This window comes from Thunnus albacares, chromosome 5 (genome assembly GCF_914725855.1).
Source record: "Thunnus albacares chromosome 5, fThuAlb1.1, whole genome shotgun sequence".
NCBI classification, from domain to species: domain Eukaryota; kingdom Metazoa; phylum Chordata; class Actinopteri; order Scombriformes; family Scombridae; genus Thunnus; species Thunnus albacares.
The window spans coordinates 16,334,186-16,347,749 of NC_058110.1; the positions used below are offsets into that span (position 1 = coordinate 16,334,186).

At 39.2% G+C, this 13,564-nt stretch overlaps 2 protein-coding genes across 8 annotated transcripts; one reads left to right on the forward strand and one right to left on the reverse strand.

Annotated features, from left to right (window-relative positions):
- Window positions 1-382: 382 nt before the first annotated feature.
- ngrn (neugrin, neurite outgrowth associated) lies at window positions 383-2,510 on the reverse strand. Its single transcript, XM_044351684.1, has 3 exons — window positions 2,035-2,510; window positions 1,194-1,304; window positions 383-1,106 (listed from the first exon to the last, which is right to left on the reverse strand). The coding sequence occupies exons 1-3, from the start codon at window positions 2,265-2,267 to the stop codon at window positions 521-523; spliced, it is 930 nt and encodes a 309-aa protein (XP_044207619.1). The 5' UTR covers window positions 2,268-2,510; the 3' UTR covers window positions 383-520.
- Window positions 2,511-5,845: 3,335 nt separating this feature from the next.
- On the forward strand, window positions 5,846-12,309 carry nfyal (nuclear transcription factor Y, alpha, like). 7 transcript variants are annotated; one of them, XM_044352192.1, is made up of 10 exons: window positions 5,846-5,960; window positions 6,718-6,826; window positions 7,048-7,134; window positions 8,784-8,930; window positions 9,054-9,185; window positions 9,277-9,379; window positions 9,490-9,659; window positions 10,462-10,635; window positions 10,968-11,078; window positions 11,270-12,309. In XM_044352192.1, the coding sequence occupies exons 2-10, from the start codon at window positions 6,746-6,748 to the stop codon at window positions 11,333-11,335; spliced, it is 1,071 nt and encodes a 356-aa protein (XP_044208127.1). In that variant the 5' UTR covers window positions 5,846-5,960; window positions 6,718-6,745; the 3' UTR covers window positions 11,336-12,309. The 7 variants fall into 7 exon arrangements, with proteins under 7 accessions (XP_044208127.1, XP_044208129.1, XP_044208131.1 ...); XM_044352194.1 differs by lacking the exon at window positions 5,846-5,960 and adding an exon at window positions 5,968-6,190 and having other exon boundaries at window positions 9,490-9,641; XM_044352196.1 differs by lacking the exon at window positions 5,846-5,960 and adding an exon at window positions 5,968-6,190 and having other exon boundaries at window positions 9,277-9,361.
- Window positions 12,310-13,564: the final 1,255 nt, after the last annotated feature.

The following is a 13,564-nucleotide window of genomic DNA, read 5'->3' on the forward strand; positions in this document are numbered from 1 at the left end:
ACTCTGCACGAACATCACTGCACAGTGAAGCTCAAACATCCAACTGAAGAAAAACATATTTTTGAATCGAGGGAGACTTTAAGTTTCTCCTCTGCCTGACATCACAAAAGCTTTTTTCCTAGAATTTATTACAGTATTTACCTTTTTCTGTAACATTTTTTAATATTTAATGTATTTCAGTTTCTTTTACCTTTACCATATATATTTTTTGCACTTTCAATATTATAATATATAATATAATATAATATGAATTGTATAAATATATAAGTAAGAGATCTCTATATTTATTTCTTAATTCAATCCAGAAATCAAAAAATAGAGAATACACATTTAAAATGTAGCAAGAAATAAAAATAAAGAGGTGAATAAATAACTACAAAAATACAAAATAATATATTTTTTTATTTGTTAGACATTTATACTTTGTTTCTTTGCCTGTTCAATCATGCACAGTAAAAAGCCACTGATTATTATGAAGTGTGATTACGCCGACCCGATCATCCAGTAACACAGGAAGTCCTCAGATTCTATACAAAAAGTTGCCTTCTGCGTCTAAGAAATCATTCCCAACCTGCACCACAGGAGAAGGATTTTTCATGTCCATTAACTCTTCAAGTTCCTCCTCTGACAGCACCTGTCCATCCCAGCTCTCTTCATCCTCTTTGTCGTCCCCTGCAGGATTTGTTTTGCTATTGCTATCCTCTCCTTTTATTGTCACTGTGGCGTCTTTACCAATATCTTCTGTGAACTGGGGGGGCAGAACAGCAACAGGTGCGGGACTCTTGGCCACAGATGCTGAACCTTTGCCTCCAATCATCAGAGTCCGGTCAGCCAGAGGAACCAAACCACCCTCTCTACTTCCAGTGGGGAGAGCAGCTGGTGTTCGGTTTCCAGGCAGCTTCAGCCTGTCCTGCCTTGTCCCAGCACCTGAGGGCAACACCTGCTGACTGAGTCCAGACATCACATTAGCATCCTGCCTGGCTTTTCTCTCAGGAGCGGGAATAAACTTGCTCCTGAGGACTCTCAGGATGACATTAGGGGTGACGGAGAAGCCCTCAGCCAGACGCTCTACTGTCCACTCCTCCGGTTGCTCTTGCTTCAGATATCTGAAAACGGAGAAACATTTAATTTTAAGTCTCATTTGAGTGAAATTCTCGGTTCAGTGTCTGGACTGACATGACAAAGCTCCTCACCTGATCTGCTCGATAGCCTCCCAGGTTAGCTTCCTCTCTGGAGCTCCTGATGGTGTCATCTGCCTCCTCAGTATATGATATTTCACTGTTTTCTGCCTCTTTCTCTCCGCACTGAAAACATATGTGAGAGATGTTTTAAATGGTCACAAATTGTGAAAACAGACATACAGAAAGAATTGTTCATTAAAGGACAGGTTCACGATTTTCAAGTCTGTCTTAACACAACAGTCAGGTGCTCAAATGAACATTGAAATAGGTTTTCCTCGCTGTAATCATTCCTCCTGTTCATACTGACCATTAGATGATCCCTTAATTACAATGGGAGTGATGGGGGACAAAAGTCACAGTCCTCCTTCTGTGCAAAAATCTATTTAAAAGTTTATCTGAAGCTAATATAAAGCTTCCAAATGAGTCAAATCAAGTAGATATCTGTCAGCATTACAGTCTTTTTAGTGCCAAAGTCCCTCTTTTAGTTACTATACGTCCACCACAGCTCAGCAGGGAAACATTGACTGAGGAAACACAAAGAGGGAATCTGATGCTAAAAAGACTGTAAATGTGTCAGATATCCACTTGATATGACTAACTCAGACCGTTGAAGCCTCATATAAGCTTCAGATCAACTTTTTAATGCATTTTTGCACCAAATGACTGTGTGGACACACTGTGGATTTTGTCCTCCATCACTTACATTGAAAGGACATTTGAAGAGGATCTTTTAGTCTTCTCAGTGTTCATGTGGACATCTGACTGTTGTTTTAAGACAGACTTCAAAATGTGTGAACCTGTCCTTCATTTTTATTTTATTTTTTTACTCTGCAATAATGTTACTGGCTCTTACTCAACCAAAGCCTGCAGCTTGTCCTCTACATCCTCCAGTCCTCGGTCTTCATCTGACACTTCATCGCTGTATCTTGGAGCTCTGTTTCTGTCTCTGTGCACATGGCTCTGTCCCATCCACGCCTTACCGACGCCTCTGCTTACGAATCGACAGCTGTTAGTAGAGACTGAAGGGGTCACTGACAGAGCACCGAGCCTGGAGAGCAGAGAGAGGACCTGGAGAGGTCGGGCCATGCTGCAGGATCACAAACAGTGTTGTCAGCTTGGTTTGTCCAGGAGGAGGATCACAGAGTCGGAGACACGTCTGGTAGTCAAACTGTGTACTAACAGACTTTGTTCAGATCGAGTCTGTTTGTTGTGCTCACTGTAACTCGGTTTCCTTATTGTTATTTTACAACAGCGCAGTCACCTTCATCTAAACCAGACTCTTCTACAGCCATGGCGCAAACTAGAGGCGTGCGTAAAGCTCGTGCGTACTTCCGCAAACAAACAGGTCCCAAAACATAAAGATGATGTTACTGCCGACTACTGGAGTGGAGGTGCAGCTGTTGGTTGAACCTGAATGAACAAATAGGTTCATCTGTAACATGAAGCGCATACTTTATTAAACAAAGTACATATCACAGAACAACAAACAACTTAAAGCCAGCGGACACAGGCATTGATAACAGATCAATTATATGCATCAGAAAAAAGGACCAAAGGGAGCAGCATCAATAATTAAAAAGCAAAAATATTTGATTTTAAATGAATATGATCAGATGATCAATATGACAGAGCTTTCAGAAGCGTTGTAATTAAAAGCACAGTTTTCATAGCTTTAACATTTTTGGAAGACTTAATAGAGTCAAAGTACCTCTTCAGCTAAATTTTAAAAACAAGCAGGAGGGGTCCAGACTTACTGAATTTACATTTATGAATGTAAAATTCAGTAAAAAAGAAATAAGATTTTTTTTTTTTTTTAAATGTAATGTAAAAAAATCCTAATTTTCCTTTTGATAATCAAAAACACCAAAGAAAACATCATTAAAAGAAAAAAACAATAGTCACTGAAAAATACATATGAATACAGTGGAGAACCTCAGACAAACATTTCTCAGTGTGGATGCAAAACCAGAACAGATGCTCAGGTGTTTCAGTGCTGGTTTCACAAAAGGCACAGCAGATATAATGTCCTTTTTGTATTCAAGAAGAGATTATTTTGCTTGGCAGAATTTATGGATCAGTCTGAAAGTGGCTTCTCTCACTTTATTAGTAAGAAGATATTTGAAGGATGAAGACCAGACTTTCCTCCAAGGAATATTTTTCACATCACCATCCCAGTATGAGACTGCTGCAGGAAGAGTAAAAATATCACATTGACAAAGAGCTCTGAGCTTCTTGTTGTTGTGACGACAAGCTGAAAAACAGATTTTACCTGCTGCAGTTTCACAAGGGTCAGAAGATACAACAGGGAAATTAAAGTCAATGTCTCACCATCCACTGTATGTTTCTTTCTTCTTATTGTCTCAATTTCTTCTTCCACAAAATGATAATATACAAAATATCAAAATATTCATCTTACAGTTTGCAGAAGAAAACTAGAAAAACCCAAATAAAATCTGACCCAAGGAGGAGTTACAGTTCAATAAAAGATTAAATATATTCATAGTTTTTACAGCCTTTGGGTTAGAGAAAACTGAATTGAATCAATACTGTTTAACCTCATTTGTAATAAACAAGAAGTTTGGCTTTTTACCTGTAAATGTGCTTTTAGTATTCCACCGTATGTTTGATTCCATTTTTATTCCCAATGATGTGATAAATACATCCATAAAAGAAACTATCAGCAGAACAAACTGTGTTACTGTGTTACACTTCCTGCAGCAAATTCCTTTGGTCTTCTATCATGTGTGAGTTACAGTGGAAAAAGGCTTGTTGTATGAAAAATAAATTCTGCATTAATACTAAAGTTAAAGAAGTAGCCCTCAAGATTTTACATCAAATTACCCTGTAAAAGAAGTGTTGGAAAGATTTTGGACTATGCCTGTGTGTTTTGCAATTCACATAGAGAAACAATATTTCATTTGTTTTTTCACTGTGCTCATTCAAATTTCTTTTGGTTAGATATGCAAAACTTTATAACTAGGAAAATGAGTGCTAATGTAGAGACGTATGTATGTGATGTGATATTCTGTGTTCAGTGGGTTGGAGAGCAATATTACCTATAATATATAATATATAATATACAATTCAGCTGCTGATCATTCTTGGTAAATTCCACATATTATTGAACTCAAGCAGCATAGCACCTTAGTCAAAGATTTATTTATTTTTTAAGTGTATTAACAGCACAGTAATATTACAATACAAACAACAGTACCAGGAGATTTGGAGAAAAAATGAAATAAATTGATCACAAAAACACAAGCAGAAAAAAATTGTACAATGTAAAATAGGGTGAATTAGAGTAAGGTGGGATAATTTCTGCAGTTGGCACTTCAGCAATATATTTTGATATGAAGCGAATACATTATATCTGCACCCAATAACTATCTGAAATCCATTACAAGACTAAGACCCTTGAATAATTATTGGTATTACATATTTAATGTATTTAAATACATACTTCACCACTATAAGGATATATATGACTGTCCCACTACAGTATCTAAAGTGAGACAATGAAAAATTGACTGAAATAAAACATATAAAACACATTATAGCATATTCTGATGCATGAATATGTCATAAACACAATCTGATAACAATCAGCAACAGTGCTTTGTTTATGACAAATTTATATCCTCAACACTAAATCACAGCAAGTACTACTTATTGGAAGATCGCATTGCCCCAGTCTATGGCATCACATGTGTGAAGTCATGTGATTTCAATTACATGACATTCCAGGATTAATTTGACAGCGGTCCATCCCATCTCAAGAGATGAGATGTCTTTAAAGTTTTTTGGTTTTTAGATACCCCGCAGACAGAATCATAGAAAGTCTGAAGTTCAACCTAAAGCAAGTTTTTATTTGGAAGAAACTGAAGAAATCTGGCCTTGTGAATATGAAATTCACAAGCAATTCAAGCAATTTTATCAAGTTATTAACTTCATTGTTGCTACACTCCAGGGACCAAGACCTCATGAGTCTCCCAGATTAATAAGAAAATTTGAGTCAAAAAATTACCTTATTGCTAAGAAGACTTTCAATACTTTAGGGGAAGTAAATTGTATGGCAATTGTTGTTGTACCTCCTTGTTGTATATAAAGAAAGTTTTCCAAAAAACAAAACAAAACAAACAAAAAAACAAACCGAACAGCAGAACAGTCTAAGTCTCTATGTTGCTGAGATATATAGATTTTAATTTTCCTGTTGTTTCTTCTGACCTTTGTGAAACTGCTGTGGGTAAAATTTGTTTTTCAGCTTGTCGTCCTGCTTGTTTTTAAAACTGAGCTGAAGAGTTACTTTGACTCTATTAAGTCTTTCAAAAATGTTAAAGCTATGAAAACTGTCCTTTTATTTACAACGCTTCTGAAAGATGTGTTCATATATATTTATTTAAAATATTTTTTTTCTGTACTACTTATATAATTTATGATGCTCCCTTTGCTCCCTCATGTCATGTCTGTGTCCCTGGTATTAAGTTGGTTGATGTGTGACTTGTTTATTTAATAAAGTCTGGAGGAAAGAAAGAAAGAAAGAAAGAAAGAAAGAAAGAAAGAAAGAAGAGCATAAATGCGACCAAATGTCGACATCTGCCGGGCAGCACGTGCAGCTCCCTCCATTACGTGACGCCATCATCTGTGACGCAGATGCGCATGCGCATCTCCTCCCGGGCGCCGTTTTTTTCATTTGCGCCATTTTGTCCGCTCACTTTGTTGATTGGGCTTTAGCGAGCTGTACTGGAGCCAATCAGAGGGAAACCGGACAGCGAAGACACGGTAAGGGAGACCCGATTGAAGGCATTGGTAGTTGTCAGCACGGATTGGTTTGTCATGGACCAACCAAATTACTAACCCTGCTAAATGCAAAAAAACCTCGAGTGACAGCTCGGTTTGGACCGCTGCGTCCCGGACTGTTCAGGCTGCAAATAACTTGTTGTCCCCGGTGTTGAGTCCTGCGAGGAAACATGATCTGTGGTGGTCGACAAGCCTCAGCTAACGTTAGCTAGGTTAGTTAGCTGAAATATCAAACAAAGGAATGGTTGATAACGCCAACATTCACCCACGAGTAAACACCGTCTAGTAATGTATCATCGACTATAAGAAACAACAGCACATAAAGATTGACGTTAGCTGTTAATCTGTTGATTTAGCTTCCGTTTTATGCTTATTTGAACACGCTAACTAACGCTAGCTAGGCTTGTTAGCGCTCACGAAAATATCCCGTTAATCAAACAGTCTGAGTGCTGACCCACATCACCCAGTATGTGTTCATATATCACCTCTAAACGTCAGAAACAACATTTCACATGCTAGCATGACCAGTTGAAATCAAAATGGGCCTCCAATGTGTCTATATTTATATAATGTGTAAGTTGGAAGCACATAATGATGTTAAATAAAGGTTGGAAAGACAAAACAACCCTTCTTTCTGCGTGGATAAGAAGGCTGTGGGCTAAAGTTGGATCTAAAACAGACATGCACATTTTCTATGTAACGTTAGCTCATACTGTATGTGTCTTTCTTTTGTCTCAAGAGAGGATTGTGGCAATAAATAAGAAGCTATGGAGCAGTACACCACTGCCACCACTACGACTGGAGAGCAGATAGTTGTGCAGACTGCCAATGGACAGATCCAACAGCAGGTGAGCTGAGGAGTTACTCATTTAATTTGTTTGTTTGTTTTTTATAAAGAAAAGCATGCCCTACCATCCGAGTTCCTTTAAAAATGCACAACAATTTAACCTTTTGCTGTAAGCTCACAGGTAACAGGTACTCAGAATTAAAGCGTTCCAGCGGACTCCAGATCTATTTTCCCAACAAGTATTTACTTTTCTGAGACTGTATTGTCCTGCCTTGCCTGCAGACACAGGGCACAGTGACGGCTGTGCAGCTGCAAACAGAGGCGCCAGTGGTGACGGCCTCAGGCCAGCAGGTGCAGACACTCCAGGTAGTGGTGTCACCGCCGCCCTGTGTCAGTGTCATGACAGTCTTACAGCCTATGAATTTGCATGCTACAACCAGGGCTGTTTATCATGACCCATCTCTGTGCTGTTTGGTTCATCCTCTTCCCCTCCCAGCATGTCTTGCAGCTGCCTGAACTGCATGTTCCTCAGCACAGTGTGTTGTGTGTCAGCCTTGGGTTTCCGCTTATGCTCTCATAGTTGTCAAAGGACTGCTGTTTGTCAGAGTCGTGTTTGTCGCTTGCTTTGAAAAGCAAGTTTTGTAAGTCAGATCTTGTTCTTCAAGATAAGGACAAAAGCCATTTGAAACATGAGTCACATGGATGTATTTTGCTGTTAGCAGAACCTTTTGGGTTTCAGCATTGAATGGCATGGATCCATATTCATTACAAGCTGTCACTTGGTACTCACCATCTAGCTATATTTTTTTCTTACTGTCTCGTTGGAAAATGGCAATGGGTTCCTTCCCTCTGTCATTTTCCCCCATGGCATAACTGCTGCCACATGCTTTCACTTGCCCATAGTGGTCACTCACTCATTTATGGATGCTAGATGAACCATCTGTACATGTCAAGTTGAATATGTGAACACAAGTTAGACTGATGATACCACCTTGTCTAGTCAAGTTTATGATGACATTTAAACACATTGAGTTTAAATGAACTTCATGTAATCTCTTGGTTCAGCAACAGTATTTCAGTAAATATGCAACCGCTGAATAAAGAATTGATACACAGTTATAGCCTATGTTATGTTTGACCTCATGGCACAGAATAGCTGAGGATATACTGTGCATAGGCAGGATGGTTTTATGTTTGCATCTCCCAAAACACAAAGACTAATAGTGTATCATCAAATCCTATTTTCCAGACTGTGGTATCCAGGATGTTTCTGATTTCATGTCATTTGTGTGCAGTCCTCTAAGTCACCTGTTTATATTGAGGAAGCAAACACAAGAAATTAGATAACTCAGGAAACCAGGTTACACAGGTAGAACATGTTTATTCACTGTAGTTATCATGTTACTGTAAATCAGCAGATACATACACCAGGTCAGTATTCAGATTTCTTCTCTGCCCTTGACCTTATTTTGGAAGCAAGGCTCTCTTGTAATGTATTGGCTGTGCCTGTCTGTGACGTAGCAGACTCACAGCTCAGTGAGAGGCAAAGACAGACAGAAAGGAGCTTTTCTTGCATCGCAAATGTGTTTAAATTCAGCAAATAGTCAAATGTTCAGCAGCAGAAACTGACTTATTTTAATTCTACAGGCTACTTTGTGTTACTTTCAGTTTCAGCCGGACGTTGGATGGAAATATTTTTGATACGAGAATGCGTTGCTCTGTGTAATAGACTTGTAATGACCTGTCCTTTCATCCAGCTGCTCAGCTGTTATTCTCAATGTCTGAAGTCTTTAGAGAGTATATAATACACATACTTCTTCAAGAAATCGGCATTCTCTAGGAGAAATCTAGCAGGGGAAATCAGTTTCCCTAATCACCCCGATTACACAAACCAGTTTTCTTGTTTACATGACATTTAAGAAATCGGCTCAGTGGTGAAAGCTAACCCGGTTACATAAGAGCACGTAATCACACTGACTGGCAGTGCTGCTGTAACAGTTTCCCGAATCTCTCTGCAGGTCCAGGGGCAGCCACTGATGGTCCAGGTGAGCGGCGGGCAGCTCATCACATCATCAGGGCAACCCATCATGGTGCAAGCCATGTCGGGGGGCCAGGGTCAAACCATAATGCAGGTCCCGGTATCTGGAGCTCAGGGACTACAGCAGGTGAGGGATATGGCTCAGTTACTAGATCAAATTTTGCCACATAATCTTACACAAAGACAAACCGTTTTCTATGAAATAGTATTGGTTGATGTAAAGGGTGGGTGTTACTCTGTCTGCATATAGATCCAGCTGGTGCAGCCAGGTCAGATCCAGTTGCAGGGCGGTCAGACCCTTCAGCTCCAGGGCCAGCAGGGTCAGCCTCAGCAGATCATCATCCAGCAGCCCCAGACAGCCATCACAGCTGGACAGAACCAGGTGTGAAATCCTAACCAATAGAGCGGCACATCTCTTTAATCATTGTTATTATAACTAAGTGTCTTTTTTCTCCTCACATGTGGTCCCACAGGGGCAGCAGATCAGCGTGCAGGGCCAACAAGTGGCACAGACAGCTGACGGACAGACCATTGTCTACCAGCCTGTCAATGCTGACGGTACCGTCTTGCAGCAGGGTAAACTCATCTACATTTTGAGTTTTGCTTCTGCTTTATGGACTTTCTAAAGCTCTATTCACTTTTCAATTTGAGAATGAAGAATGCCGATGTTGATCTGTGTTTTGCAGGAATGATCACAATTCCAGCTGCCAGCCTGGCAGGTGCCCAGATCGTACAGGCAGGGGGTGCCAACACCAACACCACTAACAGCGGCCAAGGCACTGTGACCGTCACCCTGCCCGTCTCCGGCAACATGGTCAATGCAGGTGGAATGGTCATGGTAAGACCCTGTGCAGAGGTACCCAACATCTTATTACCTTTTTTGTTTTTATCTAGTCTCACACGAGGGTGTGTGGTGTGGTGGAGGTCATTAAGCTTTAAATAACACCAAATATAATTATCGTTTATCTTTTTTGATATACTGTAGAAATGTATTTATCTTTTAATGGAATCATATTGTAATGATAAGATGAATTAATGATTTTGGTGATCTTTAATTCTGTTTTATTTTTACTTGAGTTTATTGAACCATGCAGTTAATATCAACATGTTTATTTAATAATCCACCCACACAGGTGTTTTCAGTTATTATGCTTGGTTAGACGTATTGTCAGGTCAGTGTGATCGGCCTCCTGCACCTTTCTGTCAATAGGCCTTATGCCATGTTCATGTCATATCAAAGTTATTGTAATTACCAGTTTCCAACTTGTAAATAGCCTTCATATTAACAGCTGTGAAAAAAGCCCATTAATTGATGGGGCGGGACAACTTGCACCTTTATTATTTAAATTCATGAAATTTGGTGACCTCATGAAATTCCAAATTCTACAATTCAGTCTGTAGAGGAGTCTGATTAGCGAGAATAACTTAAAACATCTGTGTGAGTTAGCAGGATCTCTAACATGCAACTTAAAATTTAAACCTATATAGTGATGTATTACTGCATATCAGTGTTGAATAATGGCCTAATGATTGATGTGATACTGATTTAACCATTTGCATTGTAACTTCTTGTTTATGTCAGTATATACAGTTTTTATGCTTTTCCCTGGTAGTGGTTCTAAGCACTGTGTGCCTGTTTGTGTCTCCCCCTCCATCAGATGGTGCCTGGAGGTGGCGGAGTACCCACAATGCAGCGTATCCCCCTGCCAGGGGCTGAGATGCTTGAAGAGGAGCCCCTGTATGTCAATGCTAAGCAGTACCATCGCATCCTGAAGCGAAGACAGGCCCGAGCCAAGCTGGAGGCTGAGGGCAAGATCCCCAAAGAAAGGAGGGTAAGGCACATTTATCATGATCATGGACCACACACGACTACGCTTTCACTGTACACTGTATAAACAAGTGAGAAAAATATCTAGGTGTCTTTGACTCACCAGCTACAAAAATCATATTCTCTTGCCTACTTCTAGTGGTATCTAGCCATGTAATCTCAGAAAAGATTATCTCCAAACCTTGACAAGTATCTGCATGGCTAGATACCACGAGAGGTAAGAAAATATGCTTTTTGGAGGGATGAAGTAACCAGTACTGGCACAGAGGTGGCACAATAATCTATTCATAATGTTAAATTGACCATGGTCCGATTCACCTGCTTTCTCTCTCGCAGAAATACCTGCACGAGTCTCGCCACCGTCATGCAATGCAGCGCAAGCGAGGAGATGGAGGCCGTTTCTTTTCACCTAAGGAAAAGGAGGAAATGGCTTTGGCCCTGGCACAGGTAAGGAGATTTGTGCAGAAAAACATCACCCTAATAAGAAAAGGATACTGACTCAAGTCTGTGGATACTGTATGTTTTAAATCTGTCAACTAAGCACTTAAATTTATTGGACTTCCCTTAAAATGTATAATTTTTCTAAATTTGTAATTCATAAAGTGACCTCACTGATCCTTTCTCCTCCCCTCACACAGCAACAGCAGGAGGCAGCCCAGGCAGCAGCCGATGAGACGGTGGCTCAGATGATCCGGGTCTCGTAGCACCGTCGCCAGCATCATCACATCTGTCTGTGAACTTTCCCCTGCCTGAGACTCTTCATCACAGCTTATCCATCTGCCGCACCTTCTTCTCTCACTTGTACTCACTCCTTCCCCACCGTCACACACCAAACCACAGTGCCACCACTGGGTTTCTTCTGTTATCTCTTCAACTTCTACGCTGGTCTTCCAGGGAGCGGGCCATGTGGCTGATGAGCCTGTGGACTTTTCTAGTCCTCGTGTCTGAAATGGAGAATGCTTACATACTCAGCTTATCTGGTCAAGCACTTAGGACCAGCTTTTTATTTTCACAGTGATTTGTTTGGACAATAATGAAAGGAAACGGGAACCAGGGCCAGTCACACAGAGGAGATAATAGCTGTGAAGCCATACTCTGTCAGACCCTGGTCCTTTTAAAAAGCTGAGAATTTCTCACCAGTGGATACTTGTTGCTTTAAATATTTTTTGTAAATGGTACAGCCTTTTTTTTTTTTTCCAGAGACACTCATTACGCATTTATGCTACACTTGTGTCATATCTTTTACGTGATGTCCTGTATTTTGACATTTCATATTTTTTCAACCCATGCTCTGTGGGGAATGGACTCAGCATCTTAAGTCCAATCTACCATCACGGAGCAAAAACTGAAATGTGATACTGATGTGAAAATATTGTACAGAAATTCTTTTCTTCCCCAGTGTGTATTGGATGTACTTACTAATTTGCCCAATTTTGTGGATGCATTTTATACAATTTTATGTTTAAGACTTAGTGTTTGTAGAAAACAATGGCTCTATCCACGTAGTTACTTCATTGGCAGTCCACCTAAGTGTTTGGTTTGTTTCATTGTAGATAGTAGCTTTTTTTTACCCATCAGATGCAGCTCTGCAATGCTATTTTTTTTATAATGAAATAAGGTTGGACATTGAATTCATGGAACCTATGTCAATTAAACTGTAATAAGTGACTCAAAGTTATTTGTCGTAATGTCATCACTTTTTCCATGAGCTGTTAGCTTGCCATCAAAGCCTTGTGGGAGCCGCAGTTATTGAATGCTGATAGTTTTATTTGTGGCAAATTGGATTGGATATTTTTGCAGGATATCAACCAAATCATCAAACTATTAACTACTTTTATTGTGTGTCAGAAGTTAAATCTGTCAACCATTGTGGCAGAGGTGATGTATCTTTTGATTAATATTGTTGATGGTTCAAATTATGAATATGTGAAGTTTTCAAGCCCCCTATATTGAGGCTTAAACCAATGATTATTTCCATCATCAATTTGCAGATTTTTCTTGTTTCAATCAATTGTTTGGTTTAGGAACAGTCAGAAAATTGTACAGAATACACATCACCAATTTCCTAAAGCCAAAGGTGATGTCTTCATATTGCTTGTTTTGTCAACAAACAGTCCATATTCAGTTTACTATCACATAAGACAAAGCAACAAATCCTCCAGATTTAGATGGTGGAACCAGGACATGTTAAGCAAAAATGACTTCAACCATTAATTGATTATCAAAATAGGTGATTATTTTGGAAAGGGACAAAATGTATGACGCATAATGTTTCTTTTTTGTACTTTTCTCAATAAAAAATGAATTAGAAAAATAGGTGATTCTTTTTTGAGGGGAGACTGGGCAAATAAAAAGTTTCACCTGTACTGCACATTGTATATTACACATACATTAGCAAACTCTGGTAGTCTGCCATCTTGTTCAGTATAATGTTAAAATAATATAATAAACTGCAGATAATCTTATTTTATATCGACTTAAATCCTATTGTAACATTAAGATCATAACATGCTCAGTGGAGGGAGAAGTACTCAGTTTCTTCCCCAAAGTAAACAAACTAATACAAAATACTACATCACAAGTAAAAGTCCTGCCTTCCAAAACTGAGTTTCAAAAGTAAAAGTGCTCATTATGCATGGGCCCTCTCATAGTATTATATTATTACATGTATTATGTAATTGGATAATTATTACTGGTCCAATAACATAAAAAGAGGCATTTTAATGTGGCTGGTAGAGCTGATTTTATCCACTTTTTATGATGTTGAGTAGTTTAATCAACAGTGCATCATGTTTTATGAAATAATCATGCAAATCTTACTCTACAGTTACTAGTAACTACTGTATAGCTGTCACATCAATGTAGTAGAGTAAAAACACCAACATTTGGCTCTTAAATGTAGTGGTATCAAAGTATAAAGTAGAATAAAACTG

Excerpts from the sequence above, each read along its gene's own strand:
- ngrn (XM_044351684.1), bottom strand. The coding sequence starts at position 2,267 with ATGGCCCGACCTCTCCAGGTCCTCTCTCTGCTCTCCAGGCTCGGTGCT. Across the intron at positions 1,305-2,034 it reads AAGCTGCAGGCTTTGGTTGA|TGCGGAGAGAAAGAGGCAGA; the intron begins GTAAGAGCCAGT and ends ATATGTTTTCAG. Across the intron at positions 1,107-1,193 it reads GAGGCTATCGAGCAGATCAG|ATATCTGAAGCAAGAGCAAC; the intron begins GTGAGGAGCTTT and ends CTCCGTTTTCAG.
- nfyal (XM_044352192.1), top strand. The coding sequence starts at position 6,746 with ATGGAGCAGTACACCACTGCCACCACTACGACTGGAGAGCAGATAGTT. Across the intron at positions 8,931-9,053 it reads GAGCTCAGGGACTACAGCAG|ATCCAGCTGGTGCAGCCAGG; the intron begins GTGAGGGATATG and ends GTCTGCATATAG. Across the intron at positions 9,380-9,489 it reads CGGTACCGTCTTGCAGCAGG|GAATGATCACAATTCCAGCT; the intron begins GTAAACTCATCT and ends TGTGTTTTGCAG.